The sequence below is a fragment of the Salvelinus sp. IW2-2015 genome, linkage group LG19 (genome assembly GCF_002910315.2).
Source record: "Salvelinus sp. IW2-2015 linkage group LG19, ASM291031v2, whole genome shotgun sequence".
Classification (NCBI taxonomy): Eukaryota; Metazoa; Chordata; class Actinopteri; order Salmoniformes; family Salmonidae; genus Salvelinus; species Salvelinus sp. IW2-2015.
Genome location: NC_036859.1, coordinates 22,679,542 through 22,701,078, shown reverse-complemented (window position 1 = coordinate 22,701,078; position 21,537 = coordinate 22,679,542). Strand labels below are relative to the sequence as shown.

The window sequence follows — 21,537 nt, the reverse complement described above, 5'->3', positions numbered from 1 at the left end:
CAAGCATACTTCCAAAGTTGTGGCAAAATGGCTTAAGGACAACAAAGTCAAGGTATTGGAGTGGCCATCACAAAGCCCTAACCTCAACCCTATAGAAAATGTGTGGGCAGAACTCAAAAAGCGTGTGCGAGAAAGGAGGCCTACAAACCTGACTCAGTTACACCAGCTCTGTCAGGAGGAATGGGCCAAAATCCACCCAACTTATTGTGGGAAGCTTGTGGAAGGCTATRCAAAACGTTTGACCCAAGTTATACAATTTAAAGGCAATGCTACCAAGTAATTATTGAGTGTATGTGAACTTCTGAACAACTGGGAATGTGATGAAAGAAATAAAAGCTGAAAMAAATAATTCTCTACTATTATTCTGACATTTCACATTCTTAAAATAAAGTGGTGATCCTAACTGACCTAAGACAGGGAATTTTTACTAGCATTAAATGTCAGGAATTGTGAAAAACTGAGTTTAAATGTAATTGGCTAAGMTGTATGTAAACTTCKGACTTCAACTGTATATTCTTTAATTTATATTTATTAATTAATACTGCCAGGTGTTGTTGATGTTTTTCTTCTAGATATTTCATTATACTGGGTTGGTTTTCACCAATGAAACCTGCTATATAGTAATGCTATAAAGGCCGTCATTGTAAATACYAWTMTTTTCTTAACTGACTTGCCTAGTTATATAAAGGTTAAATAAAAGAGTATATACATTWATATATATTTTTACATTAAAACAGACTGAGGGGAATGAGGGGAAACTGATATCAACATGAAGTACAGCCTCTCATATGTACAAACAAAATAAAGTTGTAATTTACATTTTTCTTTAAATGTTTTGTTATTCACCTTTGTTGTATACATAAAAAATGGTCTTTGTTTTGGCATTCTGTGTATCAATACACAGAATACTGGCAGAATGTCATTGAATCCCTCAAATGATCAGTATAGTATAGAAAGTGTGTACCATGCTACTGATCAGTATTGAATGCATATCCCATGTTAATGACTTTTGGGAAAAGGAGTTCTCTCCATGTTTGCATCCGTAATTCAAGACGGACTGGTGTCTCTGGTGTACTGTGTGAATTGCCAGACCTAAATGAATCAAAAGGTGGACCACTGGGACACACACTGCCTGGATTCCTTGAAATTGAATAAGTAATTTCAGCCCCTCTCATTAAAATTAAATGTTGAATAAGTGGCCTGATGCAATGCCTCAATAATTGCATTGTATTTTTCATAAGATGCATTCTTAATGTAACCCCCAATACTGCATCCCCCTCTTGCAGGGTTCTAGGTACTAGCTAGCTACAAGACGGGCTCCATCCAATCCTTCTCAGGGAGAAGATACTGATGAAAACAGGGATTGGTTATGACAATAACTGTGGTTCTAAAAAGATTTWAAAAGTTTGTGAATTTTAAACATACCTCTGTGTGAGGGGAGTGCTGACGGTGCTGTAGGCTGTTGTTTATGGCTTGTCTACTGCCAAATTCTGCTTCCCCTTGAAAGATATGGGACATTTATTACATATAAACAAGACTTGTGTTATATCTGGTACATATGTTCCCCAGACCTGAACATTTTAATTTGATAAAATTTGACGGGATAATGGATAAACGTCATAGATACACCACATGACCAAAAGTATGTGAGTGTTGCAACCGAGGCCTACCACTTCGCGGCTGAGCCGTTGTTGCTCTTAGACATTTCCACRTCATAATAACAGCACTTGCAGTTGACCGGGGCAGCTCCAGCAGGGCAGGAATATACTGAACTCTTCAGTAGGCCTTTCTACTGCAAATGTTTGTCTATGGRGATTGCATGGCTGTGTGCTCGATTTTATACACCTGTCAGCAACCGGTGTGGCTGAAATAGCCGAATCCACTAATTTGAAGGGCTGTCCAGATACTTTTGTATATATAGTGTAAGTTATTCAGTACATGTAGCGTAATTTTCTTTACTCGTGCAAGGTGGCACTGAAAAATAACAGGAGCGTTTTAAATATTAATGTATTGGGACAATTTARAAAATTGAACCTCTCTAACCTGGCAGCCTATCAGAAGATTAGWAGCGTGGCTTTCAGATGCTTATTTTTGTACACCCGTGAGAGTAAATGTCATGCCTGTTCATGTGTTCTGTTGTATTGCCAGGTTAAGGTTAAGCTTGCACATGATTTATTGAAATMATTGATTATCTTTTTTTAGCTTTTTGTTTTACCTGAATGAACATTGAACCTGTAACGACTTAAGAATAACCAAATAAAATAACKTTTTACATACACTGAGTGTACAAAACATTAAGGACACCTGCTCTTTCCATGACATAGGCTGACCTGGTGAATCCAGGTGAAAGCTATGATCCCTTATTGATGGCACTTGTTAAATTCACTTCAATCAGTGTAGATGAAGGGGAGGAGACATGTTAAAGAAGGATTTTTAAGCCTTGAGACAATTGATACATGGATTGTGTATGTGTGCCATTCAGAGAGTGAATGGGCAAGACAAAAGATTTAAGTGCCTTTGAACGGGATATGGTAATAGGTGCCAGGTGCTCCGGTTTGTGTCAAGAACTGCAATGCTGCTGGGATTTTCACGCTCAACKGTTTCCTGTGTGTAACAAGAATGGTCCACCACCRGAGGGCCATCCAGCCAACTTGACACAACTGTGGGAAGCTTTGGAGTCAACATGGGCCAGCATCCCTGTGGAACGCTTTAGACACCATGTCCGTGACCCGATGAAATGAGGCTGTTTTYAGGGCAAAAGGYGGATTGCAACTCAATGTTATGYAAGGTTWTCTTACTGTTTTGTACAGTCAGTGTATGTGCATGTGATACTAAAGAGCTAAGTCACATTCTATTGTCCAGATAGTCACCATTTCGTCACCAATAATTGGCTGCATTGCTATGCCACTTCTGACACCAGTTTAATGGAATGGTAACGATCTGAACAATGAAATGCTATTTGTCTCTTTAGAATCACATGCACTTATGTAATCCTTTATCAAGGCCTCAAAACCAGCTTAATCTTTAATGTCAATGCAACAGAACAACAGAACAYATGAACAGGCATGATATTTATTCTCACAGGTGGCCAAAAWCAACTARCTGAAYGCCACGCCTCCAATCTTCTGATAGGCTGCCGCCGCTACAATATTATAAATGTTACTCTTATCAGAGCAGCAAGCTAGCTATAAGCTAGGCTAGTTTGAGGATTATGTAGCTAGCGAGCGACCTAAGCCAACACCTAATAATTATCATCATAATATTACAATCATTATCATCACAATAAACTTTTCAGAATCAAAACGGAGGCTACAGTCATATAATATAATTGGCTTGACAGCAGCCAATGTTGTATTATTCAACATTGCTATTGAAATAGTACTCATATAGGAATGGGTAATTGTTTACAAGTTGCTAGCTATCCCATAAAGCCATTGCAGAAAACCACATATTTTCATCTTGTTTTGAGTCTGGTAGCGCAACAAATCCAACAGCGAAATAAATGAATATTGCTCCGCACGCACCAGCAAAAAGGTTCCTCCAGGAACTATTTGTTACATTGGAACATTAAAGGTACCTCATAGAACCACTCAGCTAATCAAATGTGCAAATATGAACCCATTGACTGCAATGGTTCCTTGAAGAACTCAAGGGTTCCTTGAGGATCTGCAGGGCTCCTCGAGTTATCTCTAATTCTAAGAGTGTATTTGGTTGAATTTTCAAMCTAACTCTGGTGAAAGTTCGAATTGGTATGACTGATCCTTTCACTTAATCCATATTTGTATACACGCACCAGCTGTCAKGGGAGTAAATTACCACTCAATCTGACGGAAGAGCTCAAAAAAAGAATCCCATTTGGAATTCATACTCTGAATACTTGATGCGTAGACTTGTTTAAACCCGTAAAACAACTGCTGGTTTACATGCTAGGCTTACCATGAGTTATTCAATATATCATAAGTTATTAAATATATACGTTATTCATCAAGTTGTGTACATTAAATGCTCAGCTACATTAGATATGATTACCCTCAGTCTGGCAACCCTGTACAACACACTCGGGGCATGTCTGTCATCAGTAGAATAGCTAGTCCCTGCTCTCAAGATGCATCCCCATCAATCTGGCTGAATCAGGTTAGGGCGACATCCCTCCTCCTGTGTGCTGACAGAAGGCATCAGTAGAAAATAGCAGCTCCCCTGTTTCTGATGGCTGTAATAAGCAGCACTGATCACAAGGCTGCTGGAGAGGAACTAGCCTGGCTGGCCATGCTGCACAGTTCTTGGGCTGTGTCCGCAATGTCACCCTATTTTCTTTTATTGTGCAAGAAAAGTAGTGCACTATAAAGGTTGCCATTTTGCAACACAGCCTTGGTCGGTTCATTCTGCTGGTAAGTAGAAAGTAATCACAGGCCTATTAGGGAGACAGGTAAATGGATATCTCTGCAACAGACTGTYTCAGATCCTGCAGCTCTGTGGCAGTATGCTTACAGGGTTTATGGGATAGTGGAAACACAATACTCGCCTCATGCCAGGAGGAGCTCAGTGTGTCATTACATCACTTGTTTTTTTAACAATACCATTGTTTTATTATACTCCCATTGCAGGTGACTGTCTCTGCTTAGATGGCTACATGAAGGACCCTGTCCACAAGCATCTCTGTATTCGTAACGAGTGGGGTCCAAATCAAGGGTAAGTGACAATATGGCCTCTAATGGTCTTGCATGCTATATAATATATTAACATGGCGACTGCTAGTTAAAAATCTTTGTGTCAAACAGCAGAACTGTGAAAACTATAGCTGGGCCTAACATGAGYTGTGGAGTACTAGCAGATGGAAATMTTAAATCCTTCCCAGAATTCCAGAATGCTACCCACTTTTATTACCCATACACAGCACTTGAKAATAATCTGCCTGCTGCTACAGGGCCATCGCAGTTCTGATATGTTAATGTTTTTTTTCACTATACATCTGAATTTTGTCACACATTTCTCTTCCTCCCTATCTCCCTCCCTCCCCAAGTGATTTCTCTCTCACGTGCAGTCACTTTGACAGGGAAAACCTACAGGCTCAACTTAAATGTTTAATGATTGGCCTCCCTCGTGTGAGGCCGTTATCAGGTTTTAGCTGCCCCTTTGCCTATTGTAACAGCTTACTCAGAGGCAGCATCTCCTTGTCACATTTTTTCTCACACTGTAGCAGATTCAAGTCCCCAAGCTGCCTGTGTCTATTAATCTCCATCATTCTTCCCCTCTCCTCTCCCAGCTTGGGTAAATAGACACGAGCCTAAGTCACATTCCATCTCAGGCGACTGAGGAACACATTTTTCTATCAGTGTGTTTACCCGCACTGTCATAGTGCTACTTTTGATCTACTGATTTTTGGGGGATTGGTTGAAATGTTGTCAGGAGATGCAGTGCTGAAAAGATTCCAAACTTGTTTACTATTTGAGCAGGATAGATAAATAAATATTTTGGGGAAACTGAAGACAAACAAATCAAATCAAATCAATTTTTATTGGTCACATACACATGGTTATTGTGAGTATAGCGAAATGCTTGTGCTTCTAGTTCCGACAGTGCAGCAATATCTAACAAGTCATCTAACAATTCCACAACAACTACCGAATACACACAAATCAAAGTCAAGGAATGGAATAAGAATATATACATATAAATATATGGATGAGCAATGACCYAGCGGCATAGGCAAGATGCAATAGATGGTATAAAATACAGTATATACATATGAGAGGAGTAATGCAAGATATGTAAACATTATTAAAGTGGCATTATTAAAGTGACTAGWGATCCATTTATTAAAGTGGCCAATGTAGGCAGCAGCCTCACTGTGTTAGTGATGGCTATTTAACAGTCTGATGGCCTTGAGATAGAAGCTGTTTTTCAGTCTCTCGGTCCCAGCTTTGATGCACCTGTACTGACCTCGCCTTCTGGATGGTAGCGGGGTGAACAGGCAGTGGCTTGGGTTGTGTTTTGTGTATTGCAGTGTAACGTGTTGTGATTACTCATTGTTACACTGTACTTAAAGTAGTAAAACATGTTTCTTTCTTCAATCAGTCATTTCATTCTTGTCTCGGAAAGCAGGTTACTGGTTTTGACTGAATATAAGTCTAACTCTCTCCTCTCTAATTTGTCACCAGACCCTGGCCTTACAATATTTTCCAGCGTGGTTTTGATCTGGTGATGGGAGAACAACCATCTGATCGCATTTTCAGGTAAGAACTCACTGTACACACCTATTAACCTGAACACATTTCTATGGGCAACACTTTTTGAAACAGCATGAAATTCTGTTTCAAATGTTGTTTTTTTCTGAGATGTTATATGATATTGACCCATTGGAATGTTTTCTTAACAATAGGCAAACTTTTTGTCATAATAGCGTGACAGATTGTCACATTTAAAGATGGCATAGAAAGGAGTGAGAGCTGTAGATTTTAAACTAGTAAGAAAATACTGTGTTCCTATTCTCTCCAAACAACTTTTCAGGACATAGTTTCAATGTTTTGAAATCTACTAAACACTAAAAAGCTCCAATCTTGAAGCTGAGTCATGTTGTTCYGCTGTTTTAATGGAATGAAGGAAAGCTAGCATCATTGAATTGTATCACTCTTTACAGCATGAAAATCACAACAAATCAGCATTTCACTTTTTACCATTTGAGATCTACTGGGGGTATGTTTACCAAGAGAATCATCTTTCATCGAGGGATTTAATTTATTTCCAAACATTCCCTGAACTGTAATACAATTAATTCTGTTTTATGTGTAAGGCATAACATAGATTTGAAGAGTTTAGCTACATGCACACACAGCTCTGAAATAAGAGTTTGTTTAGTTCTCTAGTTCTAATTTGACTGACATTGCTTTGGTGTACATACATTTGAGCCTTGCATTAAAAATGTGTAATCAAGTTTAAATAAAATCTTTCTGTTCTTGTACTGATGTTGGATGACCAGTGAAATGATTGAGAACGTGCTTTTTGTAGAAAACATGCAACCTCACGTTACCACAGAATAAAGTTATATCACACAATGTTCTTGGTCAACAGAAAGTGAGCATTTGCGTTCTATGATATTCACCATCACAGTTGTTTTCAAATGGATACTGAGAAAGACTGGGGAGGTATATGGAGGCATACAGTATATGCCTCCTGTTTTGTATAAGACATGTTTCTTCAAAAGCCAATGAAACAACAACAATACTGATTATGCTGCTTACCACTGCTCTCAACAAAGAACATAGAGTGAGTCCCAAATGACAACATATTCACTATAGGACCTGTCTCTTATACACATCTAGATGTGTATAAGAGACAGCATGCAACCTCACGTTATCATCTGATGGTGATCCGTAATCGTGTGTCCCTTAGACAAAGAAGAGTCTAGCATCTAGATAACAAACTTGTTAGAGTTCAATTAGTTGAAGCCATTTGCAAGCTGTCACAGTGCTAGGGCATGGCTTGGACAGAAACRAGATTAATTACCGGAAGAAAATAAGTATTGCTATCAATTAGAACACCTGCCCTGAATGGGTGGAGGGGGTTCACCCTCAAAGGCTGCTTTCTCTTGTTATTCCTTCCTGTGCACACCAACTCCAGTGACGAGTGTTCCATTGCTACTGTTCCATACGCTTCTGTTGCTGAAGGGATTTCTTGTTGATAGCCTTCAGTTTCAGATTGGCATCATCCTATACCACAATGTATATACATATCTCCTGGAAAACCATACAACCCACCTCTGGATAAGGAGAGAGACTTATGGGGCTGGTAGCAATGACTTCCAGGGAAGAAAAATACTGTTTTAGTAGACTTGCCTAGCTGCCCATTATCACTTGGAAGAATCCAGTGCATGATATTAAATGGTAGGACTGAGGGAGTTTGATTCATATAACACTCCAGTTGGAAAAAGGGGAGGTAATTGGAGTGAGATAATTAATGCTCTCTTTTACAGCACTTTAATCATTCCCTTCCTAAAGTGACTAGTAGTCTATGCAGTGCTTGTGATCGGGTGKCCTTTTCTTATGCTAAGTTAGCATTTTATTAGATGCAAATTGAACAATGTGAGATGCAAAAAACGTTAAGTCTGCAAAAATGGTTGTTAACCATTTTAATCAACAAGTCCTTTTTTTTGTGCTAYAATGATGCATAATATATAAGAAATTATACAACTACATTTGGTGTCAAATAGAAGAACGCCCTGTTTGAGAAATACTTTTTGCTGAATTTGCTGGTGTCTATCGACTCATGAACAGTTTCACTTTGAGATTCATTTTGAAGCCTTTCTAAAGTAAGTTCAAGGGTTTATCAATAATCCTTCTGGAATGCTTGGACTTCAGACTTCAATTGCTCTCCAGAATTTAATTGTTTTATTGTATCTGGTCTGGTCTTCTGTGTTGTGAGACTTTTAATTGACTAATGCCTAGCTCTTTTTAGGCTTGATTTAGATTTTTATTAGGATCCCCATTATCAGACACCAATGGAGACAGCTAGTCCTGCTGCGGTCAGACACATAYCAAAAAAGACATTACAGACAAAGTACTTGACAATTTACATACATTTAAAAACATGAACATGTAATGTGGGTGTGTGTGCATCTATCAATTACACAGTACATACACACAAAACGTAAGTCACTTGGCTTGAATGTTGTTGTACGTGTTGCTGTGCAATGTTCTGTGAGTTAATCATTTCTAATTAAAGTGAGTTGTAGGTTTGTATGTCTTGTATCTATGTTCACCAACAGACATAATGATAATATACTGAATAAAAATATAAAYGCAACATGCAGCAATTTKAACTATTTTACTGAGTTACAGTTCATATAAGGAATTTGTTACAATAATGCTCGTACGAACTCGAACCCAGGCACAGAGAAACACAGCAAGCAGAGGTAAGGGTAAATCSAAATGGCGCCAGAAGAAATGGCAGCAGTTTTACGGGTGCCCAACCAATTGTGCTATTATGTGGGGGMTTTTGCGTTATTTGTAACTTATTTTGTACATAATGTTTCTGCAACCGTATCTCACGGAAAAAAAGAGCTTCTGGATATCAGGACAGCGATCACTCACCTCGGACTAGACAAAGATTTTTTCTTCAACAAGCAGGACGCACAGGACATTCTCCGAACACCCGACAAGGCCAACATCCCAGTTATTTGCAAGAGGAAGAGACGCAGGTGCAGAGGACACAGAGTGGGTGTCTCGTAATTATCCGCAGAAGGCGAGTGGGAAAGCTGCCGTTACCGTCAATATTACTCGCCAACGTGCAATCATTGGACAATAAATTAGACGAGGTACAATCACGAATATCCTACCAACGGGACATCAAAACTGTAATATCTTATGTTTCACGGAATCGTGGCAGAATGATGACATGGATATTCAGCTAGCGGGATATACGCTGCACCGGCAAGATAGAACAGCACATTCCCGTAAGACGAGGGGGGGGGGGGGTTTGTGCATATTTGTAAACAAAGCTGGTGCACGAAATCTAAGTAAGTCTCTAGAGTTTGAGAGTAGAGTATCTTGTAAAGATATAGCAGACCACACTATTTGCCTAGAGAGTTTTCAGCTATACTTTTCGTGGCTGTTTATTTACCACCAACAGACGGATGCTGGCACTAAGACCACACTCAGTCAGCTGTATAAGGAAATAAGCAAACAGAAACCGTCCACCCACAGGTGGCGCTCCAGTGGCCGATACTTTAATGCAGGAAACTTAAATCAGTTCTACCTAATTTCATCAAACATGTTTAATGTGCAACCAGAGGGAAAAAAATTCTATATCACCTGTTCTCCACACACAGAGACGCATACGAAGCTCTCCCTCGCCTCCATTTGGTAAATCCACAATTCTATCCTCCTGATTCCTGCATACAAGCAAAATGAAAGCAGGAAGCACCATTGACTCGTCTATAAAAAGTGGTCAGATGAAGCAGATGCTAAACTACAGGACTGTTTTGCTATCACAGACTGGAACATGTTCCGGGATTCTTCCGATGGCATTGAGGAGTACACACATTAGTCACTGGCTTTATCAATGAGTGCATCGAGGACGTCGTCCCCACAGTGACTGTACGTACATACCCCATCAGAAGCCATGGATTACAGGCAACATTCCGCACTGAGATAAAGGGTAGACCTGCCACTTTCAAGGAGTGGGACTCTAACCCGGAAGCTTATAAGAAATCCTGCTATGCCCTCCGACGAACCATCAAACAGGCAAAGTGTCAATACAGGGCTTAAGATTTTGAATCGTACTACACCGGCTCCGACGCTCATCTTATGTGGCAGGCTTGCAAACTAATTACGACTACAAAGGGAAAAGCACAGTCGCGAGCTGCCCAGTGAACAAGGCCTACCAGACCGAGCTAATTCACTTCTTATGCTCGCTCGAGGCAAGCAACACTGAGGCATGCATGAGAGCATCAGCTGTTCCGGAAGACTGTGTGATCACGCCTCTTCATAGCCGACGCGAGAAAGACCTTTAAACAGGTCAACATTCACAAGTCTGTGGGCCAGATGGATTACCAGGACGTGTGTCCGGGCATGTGCTGACCAACTGGCAGGTGTCTTCACTGACATTTTCAACATGTCCCTGATTGAGTCTGTAATACCAACATGTTTCAAGTAGACCACCATAGTCCCTGTGACCAAAAGAACACGAAGGCAACCTGCCTAAATGACTACAGCCCCGTAGCACTCACGTACATAGCCATGAAGTGCTTTGAAAGGTTGGTAATGGCTCACATCAACACCATTATCCCAGAAACCCTAGACCCACTCCAATTTGCATACCGCCCAAACAGATCCACAGATGATGCAATCTCTATTGCGCTCCACACTGCCCTTTCCCACTTGGACAAAGGAACACCTACGTGAGATGCTATTCATTGACTACAGCTCAGCGTTCAATACCATAGTACCCTCAAAGCTCATCACTAAGCTAAGGATCTGGGACTAAACACCTCCCTCTGCAACTGGATCCTGGACTTCCTGACGGGCCGTCCCAGGTGGTGAGGGTAGGTAGCAACACATCTGCCACACTGATCCTCAACACTGGAGCTCATCAGGGGCGTGCTCTGTCCCTCCTGTATCCCCCTGTTCACCCACGACTGCATGGCCAGGCACGACTCCAACACCATCATTAAGTTTGCAGATGACACAAGAGTGGTAGGACTGAACACCGACAACGACGAGACAGCCTATAAGGAGGAGGTCAGAGACCTGGCCGGTGTTGCCAGAATAACAACCTATCCCTCAACGTAACCAAGACTAAGGAGATGATTGTGGACTACAGGAAAAGGAGGACAGAGCACGCCCCCATTCTCATCGATGGGGCTGTAGTGGAGCAGGTTGAGAGTTTCAAGTTCCTTGGTGTCCACATCACCAACAAACTAGAAGGTCCAAAACACACCAAGACAGTCGTGAAGAGGGCACGACAAAGCCTATTCCCCCATCAGGAAACTAAAAAGATTTGGCATGGGTCCTCAGATCCTCAAAAAGTTCTACAGCTGCAACATTGAGAGCATCCTGACTGGTTGCATCACTGCCTGGTACGGCAATTGCTCGGCCTCCGACCGCAAGGCACTACAGAGGGTAGTGCGTATGGCCCAGTACATCACTGGGGCAAAGTTGCCTTCCATCCAGGACCTCTATACCAGGCGGTGTCAGAGGAAGGCCCTAAAAATTGTCAAAGACCCAACCATAGACTGTTCTCTCTACTACCGCATGGCAAGCGGTACCGGAGTGCCAAATCTAGGACAAAAGGGGTTCTCAACAGCTTTTACCCCCAAGCCATAAGACTCCCGAACAGGTAATCAAATGGCTACCCGGACTATTTGCATTGTGTGCCGCCCCCAACCCCTCTTTTCCGCTGCTGCTACTCTCTGTTTATCATATGTGCATAGTCACTTTAACAATACATTCATGTACATACTACCTCAATTGGCCCGACCAACCAGTGCCCCCGCACATTGGCTAACCGGGCTATCTGCATAGTGTCCCGCCACCCACCACCCGCCACCTGCCAACCCCTCTTTTACGCTARTGCTACTCTCTGTTTATCATATATGCATAGTCACTTRAACCAATCTACATGTACATACTACCTCAATCAGCCCGACTAACCGGTGCCTGTATATATTCTCGCTACTGTTATAGCCTCGCTACTGTATATAGCCTCTCTTTTTACTGTTGTTTTTATTTCTTGGTTAGAGCCTGTAAGTAAGCATTTCACTGTATTCGGCGCAAATGACAAACTTTGATTTGATCCAMATCTTTTACTTAAAGTCTTGACAGAAACAAGGCAACCACACACGAGTATACGAACAAACATGAGACCTAAGCACAGATACAGGCCAACTGAGGAACCTAAATAGCAAGGCAACCAGGTGAACAGAGAATGTAATCAAAACAGGTGAAACCAATAAGTAATGATCAGGGTAACCTTGAAACTAGAAAACAAGGTAAGGGTGCCCTCCAGCGGTAACCTAAGGAAACAACAATCAAATAAAACAGAAACTGTTACAGGACCCCCCCACCCCACCCTCAAGGAATGGCTCCTGYCGTTCCACCATGGGTAGCTGAACGGCGACGAAATTCCGAACGAGTCCAGGGTCCAGAATGTCTCGAACCGGAACCCAGGATCGCTACTCAGGACCGCAACCCTCCCAGTCCATGAGATACTGAGTCCCCTGCCAGAACTGGCAGCTGGAGAAGATGCGCCGCACAGTTTAGGCTAGCTATCCCGGAGGTGGAGGCCGTGTGGCCGGAACCAGAGGACTGAACACCATAGGCTTGAGTCTGGAGATGTGGAAGGTGGGATGAACCCTCATGGACTGAGGAAGACAAGACGATAGGCCATTGGATTGAMGCACCATAGAACCTTGAATGGCCCAACGTACCGGTGTGTCAACTTCCTTAATTCCACGCGTAGAGGCAGATCCCTAGTAGACAACCAGACCATGGGCTGGACACAGGAGAGGACTCGAACGGCGATGACAGTTGGCCTGTCGTTGAACCCGAGCTGAGYATCTCAGGAGRGCCCTCTTCCAGGCCCAGCGGCAACGAGAGATGAGACGTAGCGCGGATGGAACCGCCACTTCAACCTCCTGATCTGGAAACAGAGGAGGCTGGTATCCGTACAACACCTGTAATGGTGACAGGCCGGTGGAGGAACACTGGAGAGTGTTGTGTGAGTACTCCACCCAGGGAAGATGCTGTCTCCATGTGGCGGGGGTTGGCGGACACAAAGCACCGTAAGGCGGTCTCCAGATCCTGGTTCACCCGCTCCGTTTGATCATTGGACTGAGGGTGATATCCCGAGGACAAACTGGCTGATGACCCCAGAAGAGTACAGAACTCCCTCAAGAATCTGGAGGCAAACTGTGGGCTCCGGTCAGAGATGATGTCCAGAGGAAGTCCGTGAAGGTGGAAAACATGCTGAATGACTAGCTGAGCAGTCTCATGGGCAGATGGAAGCTTAGGCAGCGGAATGAAATGTCCCACCTTGGAAAAGCGGTCCACAATGACCAGGATGACAGTGTGGTCCTCTGAGGATGGAAGACCCGTGATGAAATCCATAGAGAGATGAGACCAGGGTTAAGAAGGTGTTGGCAGCGGATGAAGAAGTTCGCTGCCCTCCCGGATGAGAGGTGAGATGCAACGAGTGAGCCCACTGAAGTGCCTTGGAGCATTCCCCAAGAGAAACAAAACGTCTGTTCCAAGGACAGCAGTCAGGAACTGCCTCCCTACCTTGCATCTCCCTCACTACAGTCTCTATACTCCAGGACACCGGCATGAGAATGAGCGACCTGGGGATGATGGATCCAAGCGGCTGATCCTCACTGGAGCTAGGGAACTGGCGAGAAAGTGCATCCGGKTTCACATTCTTAGACCCCGGACGGTAAGATAACGTGAATCTGAACCGAGTGAAGAAAAGAGCCCAACGAGCCTATCGYAGACTGAGGCYTTTAGCCTCCTGGATTTAGGCCAGGTTCTTGTGGTCAGTCCAAACCGTAACGAGATGTTCCGATGCCTCCAACCAGTGGCGCCACTCCTCCAAAGCCAGTTTGACCGCAAGAAGCTCCCGATTGCCGACATCATAGTTCCTCTCCACTGGCTGGTCTCAGACGATCCCGCAGCTGAAGTAGCCGGATGTGGAGGTCCTGGGCTGTCGTGGTTACATGCGGTCTGTGGTTGTGAAGCTGGTTGGACATACTGCCAAATTCTCTAAAACGACATTGAAGACGGCTTGTGGTAGAGAAATAAACATTAAATTCTTTGGCAACAGCTCTGGTGGACATTCCTGCAGTCAGCATGCCAATTGCACGCTCTCTCACAACTAGAGACATCTGTGGCATTGTGTTGTGTGACAAAACTGCACATATTAGAGTGATTTTTATTGTCCCCAGCACAAGGTGCAGCTATGTAATGATCATGCTGTTTAATCAGCTTCTTGATATGCCGCCTGTCATGTGGATGGATTATCTTGGCAAAGGAGAAATGCTCACTAACAGGGATGTAAACAAATTTGTGCACAAAATAATAATATTTTTGGGTGTATGGATAATTTCTGGGATCTTTTATTTCAGCTCATGAAACATGGGACCAACACTTTACATGTTGCGTTCATATTTTTGTTCAGTGTAGTTTGAGAACTATTGGTTGAATGCATGAACCATTGCCAGAGATAGATTTCTAAAACTATTGAACTGTGAGAAAAAAACATAATGTGCTACTCCTGAGTCCAATCAGCCTTTAGTTTAAGTGAGTGTAAAAGGCCTTTGAAGACAACTGAGGATATGCTTGTGATTATGCAGAGAAAGACAGACAAACAAATCGTCAAAGGCACCAAAGTCTCCAAGGCTATATGGGCAACAGGCCATGGATTTTATTGTATTTCTCTGTAGGAAATTAAAACAACCACTGATGTTCTCCACACTGATCTTCTGAGTTACCACTCAACAAGGCACCAGAAGACCTGAAATTCAGCTTATTTCAGACAAACAAGCATTAGCAAAGTGGTAGTAAACCCAGCTTTTTTTGAAATACTAAATTAAGTGGACAAAGTAGGCAATGTTCTTTCTACTTTGTTTCCAATGATGTTGTTCCATTAGTACCATAATGTGTCAAAATCTGTGTATTTTTCCTCCTCAGYTTCACATACACATTGGGGGAAGGGATGTGGTTACCATTAAGTAAAAGCTTTGTCATTCCACCTGCTGAGCTGGCAATCAACCCTTCAGCCAAGTGCAAGACTGATATGACTGTCATGGAGGATGCTGTGGATGTGAGGTAAGAGATTCAACTTTTCCATATGTTTCATGAGGTACGTTTTACAAGGAGTGATATTAGCTATAAACAAAGTAATATCTTGAGGCTACATAGGCCAACAGTATATTCATTCCATCATAATCACCGTTGAATATCCTCCATATCAAAGCATTTTGTATTCCCTATACATTGTTCTGGAACATTTTACACTCGTTATAGGGTTGATGTCAGACATTGCAAGTGTTTCATTGATCATGATTCAAAGAGTAAAGAAACACTAAAGTTGAGCAAAAAATCAATAAAAGAGKAGCAAAAACAAAACTCATTTGGCAATGTAATACCGTAAAAGTGTAGTTGAATTGAATTGTTAAATGGTTCATAACCTCTCAAAAGGAAATGTACTGCTTGCACATAGATTTTTTTTGAAGTGCGGAAAAATGTCAACTTATATTATACACACTTCAACAAATGCAACTTTGAAGCTACATCTATTTAGCCATATCCCTGATTGCATTCGTTACGTGCGGGTAGTTTCATTATAACTATGACATTTAGAGAAACACAAATTATAGTCACTGAGTATGCAAGGCATTTTTATTGCAATTTCACCTGGCTGCTCAAACTGACTGCAGTCTTCACACATCCACCATTTGCTGAATTCAAAGTTATCCTTTGTATCAAAGCTTTTAAATCCTTCCAGTTGATGGTCCTAACTAGGGATGTGAGAAATATAACATTTTGCTCAACATTTAAATGGCCATTTGTTAAAACAATAAAAAAATAAGATAATAGTCCTATTATGTATGACCGCTAGGGCTTGGCAATGAAGTTGCCACAGTCATATACCCTTGAAATTGCCTGTTTGTCTGTAAGGGTGCACTACGGATTTTTAAATGCCGACACGAAACCTTCTCTGGAGACAGTTTCGAAGCACCACTGAACGGGCATTTTACTTGTCTTTAAAGGAATGCCACTTCTAAAGCGGTACTAAGGTCCATCAGGAGCAGACCAGGGCTGGGTTTCCTGATTGCGATTGAACTTAGGCTTACTAGTGTTATAACGATGCATCTTTTCTACAACGGACGAAGATGTAACATGTGTTTCCCAAAACACCATGCAGAGGGAATGGTCGCCTAGTTCTTCGTTGAGGCATGTGTGGATACTGATAGAATTGAAAGAAAGGCAACTCTGCTCTCGGGTCAGCATTCTCCATTAAAATCTTACCTTAACATTATAATTATTCCACAATTCTGAGGGCGGATCAGCTCCTAGAAAGATATTATCACCTATGGATTAGCCTTCATTTCTCAGAACAAGAATAGACTGAAGAAAGTTTGTTGTTTCTGGCCATTTTGAGCCTGTAATCGAACCCACAAATGCTGATGCTCCAGATACTCAACTAGTCTAAAGATGGCCAGTTTTATTGCTTCTTTAATCAGAACAACAGTTTTCAGCTATGCTAACATAATTGCAAAAGGGTTTTCTAATGATCAATTAGCCTTTTAAAATGATAAACTTGGATTAGCTAACACAACGTGCCATTGGAACACAGGAGTGATGGTTGCTGATAATGGGCCTCTGTTCACCTATGTAGATGTTCCATAAAAAATCAGCCGTTTCCAGCTACAATAGTCATTTACAACATTAACAATGTCTACGCTGCATTTCTGATCAATTTGATGTTATTTTAATGGACAACAAATGTGCTTTTCTTTCAAAACAAGGACATTTCTAAGTAACCCCAAACTTTTGAGCGGTAGTGTATCATTCTTAGTACCATGATGTTAGGTTACTGAGTCCAAGTTGAACAATAGTAGCAAGATCATCACTTTCAGCTGATATTGAACGGGGATGATGATGATGATCCATGTTAACTGGATGTCACAAATCGTCATTCAGTTCATTGCAGTCACAACCACTCTGTCCAGCATTGGAGCGTCATTAGAGGCACTGTACCAAATTCAATGGTAAATTGGGAGCCAACCTTACAAGAGAGAAAACACGAGGTGGATTATTAAGAAGTAGGTGTAGAAATCTATTTTATCCTGAATATTTGAATGAGTGATCATGAAAACCGGGCTCTATATTAGTTGGAGGATGGCTTTTTACTGGAAGCTTGAATACCATTATCAGTTTTAATTTGAAGCATTTTGTTATGCATTGCTTGTTTGTATCAATTCCAAAGACATTGGCAACTTTGCATTTGTAGGCAACATTTGCTCCTACAGATGTTCTAACGATCAACTTAGCCTTAAAGGGAGATTAAAAAAATGGTCAAGCTTATATTCATCATCTCCAGCACCACCCCAACATCAACATATGTGAAAATTGCTTTTCTATGTTTTGTAATAAAACAATATATKATTTTAACCAATTTTGATTAGGCATTGCCTAATAATTGGCTATTAATTGGTTGATGATGTAATTGGAAAAGCTTATCTTACTCTATCTGTTTTACTTCAAAGCACAGGCGGCTGGTGACACCTTATTTGTGGAGGACAGACTCGTAGTAATGGCTGGAACAGAATATATGGAATGGTATTCAACACATCAAACACATGGTTTCCATTATTATGAGCCGTCCTTCCCTCAGCAGCCTCCTGTGCTACAAAACCACAATTTTCACATAAGTTGATGTTGATGGTGCTGGAGATAATGAATATGAAGTAGAAACATTGTGAAATGCATTTGAATTGTCAATCAAATGCCTGCTGCCTAAGCACAGACCACTCTCTCCTTAAAAGGGCTTTACAGTTTGTTAAATACGTGACTTAACAAGACATTTAGTAGAAAGAAAATACATCTTCCTCTAGGAATGACATCCTAAATCTCAGTATTTTTGGAACTGAGGAGACTGATTAGTTGCTGTACTTCCGAGAACGCAAAGACTTGTGTAGAGAGAGGGGAGGGGCACAGTATACTGTAGGCAGGTCGGCTACCAGGCAGACGGAGTCAGAACCGTGCTCTAAGCCCATCTATCTGCAATCAAAGCTGTATCTTGCAATGGAATGCTGTATTTCGCAATTTTTTGGCTTGCAATGTCTCGCAACTTCAGTACAGCAGGGCCTATCATCAATGAATAGGATAGGATATTCTACACGCAACAGACTGAAGACTGTACACACACTCGCATCAGATAGAGCAGGCAGACTGCACTGTGATTTTAATTTTGTTTGGGAAACCCCCCCAAAAAAARATTTTTTTTGTTAGTGATTTTTCTTAGCGTTAAGGATAGCAATTTCATTTAAACTTTCACACCACTATTCCTCCTAACTGAGTCCTTGGCCCATAGCCGCAGGAAGGAGTTTGTGGGCGGCGGCTGCAATGCTGAAATGTATTTTTTTGCCAGCGCTACAGACGGCTATATCGGTCTGCTAATACAGGACTAGTAAAGGCACAGTGCACTACTTTTGTGATTTTTAAATTAAACTTTTTTTTTGTATTCAGATTTTTCAGGGGGTGCTGCAGCACCCTCAGCACCCCTACTTCCCGCAGCTATGCCTTGGCATGCCTTGGTTGATCTCGCTAAACATTGTTTTTAAATGTCACATATTCTTGTAACAGAGACTAACACCAGCAGATATACAGTACATTAGGTAGGCTACAACAATGAGATTATGCAGCTGCGTAATGATGTTTGGTTCTAGCGTTTTTAGCTTTTTTGTCAGGCACAGGAATGGCCCTTGCTTAATTTTTGTCAGATCCGGTACCTCTACATAAAAAAACACTGTTTGCAATGTAAACATTTTAATAAAAGTGATCAGAGTTCATTCGATTTGCCTCCTCATTAATTATCTTACCCCCTAAAAAAATATAATGTGAAAATGTAGATTTTCAGCCTGCACCTGATATTTTAAGAATTAATTTGTGTTGGGTGGGGCCGGCCCAGGCTTATGGTTTGCTCAACATAGCCTATGTTTGAGACCAATGCATGGCTATTGCTGTGGTAAGAGAGAGAAATGCGCCTGGATCTCTCTCAGAACTAGAATGAGATGTATTTCCTATGATATCTCTCACTCTCTCTGCTAGACATGAGCCTGCAACTCTCATCTCTCCAGTGTTGCACTTTTATTTCCTTATAGAATCATAAGGTCGCTGTGGGAAGGGTGCTGAAGGAGCTGCAGCAGCCCTGATTAATTTAAATATATTTGCCAAAGTTATACAATTACTGCTGTCTGTTCTGAAATAAATTAAATAATTCAGAATACTACACCAGGAGTAGGCCTATAATTTAGCCACAGAGTACCAATAGCATCTTAAAAAATTACCTAGCGGTGGATTGTGTTTATGTAGCCCAGTCACAAGGCATATAGCCCGGGAACGCGCGGAGAATCTGTCAGTGAACTGCATGCAGCCAGAAAAAGCCTTTCTATCAAATGAAATTGCGGGAATACACAGTTTGGAAAGCAGATGGCTCCAGTTTAAAAGAGAAGACTCTAATCTGACTGTAGACTACCAAAAATATAAACTTCCAATTAGACCTATTGAGCAAACACTGTTTTATAATGTAAAACAAGAGAGATAGTCGTGCCAAAAGCCTAGCGGCCTTCACCTGCGAGTGAGCTAAGCATAATTTCTATAATTTCCCCCTCATATTGTACTATATGTGTATACACACCTACTGTAGGTCTAGGCTATTGATGGATTCAAGACAAGGTTGCTTTTATTGATTTCAGATTTTCAGTTTGTACAATTGTTTTCTTTCATATGTGCAACTTCTATAAGCGACTCCAGGCCTGCTCTAATGCTCTATGCCACAACGCAAATGCGATGATATGCATGCACTGCTTTATTATAAAGGTGATTATTATTTTCCATCCGTTCCGGTACCTCAGAGCCCCCTTGGTCACCCCCTCTCGCACTCACTTTTTGTTACGGTACCTCCCGTATTACAACTTAAGCACTGGGTATGGCACACTACACTGAGTATACAAAACATGAAGTATAAATGCTCTTTCTATGACATAGACTGACCAAGTGAATCCAGGTGAAAGCTATGATCCCTTATTGATGTCACTTGTTAAATCCACTTCAGTCAGTGTAAATGAAGGAGAGGAGACGGGTTAAAGAAGGATTTTTTTGCCTTGAGACAATTGAGAAATGGATTGTTTGTGTGGCATTCAGAGGGTGAATGGGCAAGACAAAAATGTAAGTGCCTTTGAACAGGGTACTTACTGTATGTTAGTAGGTGCTAGGTGCACCGGTTTGTGTCAAGAACTGCAACGATTTTGGGTTTTTCACACTCAACACTTTCCCGTGTGTATCAAGAATGTTCCACCACCCAAAGGACATCCAGCCAACTTGACACAACAGTGGGAAGCATTGGAGTCAACATGGGCCAGCATCCCTGTGGAACTCTTTCGACACCTTGTAGAGTCCATGCCCTGACAAATTGAGGATGTTCTGAGGGCCTAAAGGGGGGGATACAACTCAATATTAGGAAGGTGCTCCGAATGTTTTGTACACTCATTGTATACAGTGCATTCAAAAAGTATTCAGACTTCTTTACTTGTTCCACATTTTGTCACGTTACAGCTGTATTCTAAAAGGAATTCAATTATTTTTGTCCTTCATCAATCTATACACAATACCCCATWATAACAAAGCAAAAACTGGTTTTTAGAAGTTTTTGCAATTTTATAAAAATAAAAAATAAACAGAAATATCACAAGTATTCAGACCCTTTACTCAGTACTTTCTTGAAGCACCTTTGGCGGCGATTACAGCCTCGAGTCTTCTCGGGTAGTCTTCTTGGCACACCTGTATTTGGGAGTTTCTCCCATTGTTCTCTGCAGGTCCTCTCTGTCAGGGTGGATGAGGAGCGTTGCTGCACAGCTTTTTTCAGGTATTTCCCGAGATGTTAGATCGGGTTCAAGTCCGGGCTCTGACTGTGCCACTCAAGGACATTCAGAGACTTGGCCCGAAGCCACTCCTGTATTGTCTTGGCTGTGTGCTTAGAGTRGCTGTACTGTTAGAAGGTGATCCTCGCCCCAGTCTGAGGTCCTGAGCGATCTGGAGCAGGTTTTCATCAAGGATCTCCCTGTACTTTGCTCCGTTCATCTTTCCCTCGATCCTGACTAGTATCCCAGTCCCTGCCGCTGAAAAACATCTCTACAGCATGATGCTGCCACCACCATGCTTCACTGTAGGGATGGTGCCAGATTTCCACCAGACATGACGCTTGGCATTCAGGCCAAAGAGTTCAATCTTGGTTTCATCAGACCAGAGAATCTTGTTTCTCATG

General features: G+C 41.8%; 1 protein-coding gene across 1 annotated transcript in view; it reads left to right on the top strand.

Annotated features, from left to right (window-relative positions):
• Nucleotides 1-21,537, top strand: part of LOC111979548 (astrotactin-1-like) — a 229,425-nt gene that overhangs the window by 62,290 nt on the left and 145,598 nt on the right. The window contains 3 exon segments of the mRNA XM_070448910.1: nucleotides 4,605-4,689; nucleotides 6,159-6,233; nucleotides 15,177-15,314. Of these exon segments, the coding sequence (XP_070305011.1) occupies nucleotides 4,605-4,689; nucleotides 6,159-6,233; nucleotides 15,177-15,314 (298 nt within the window).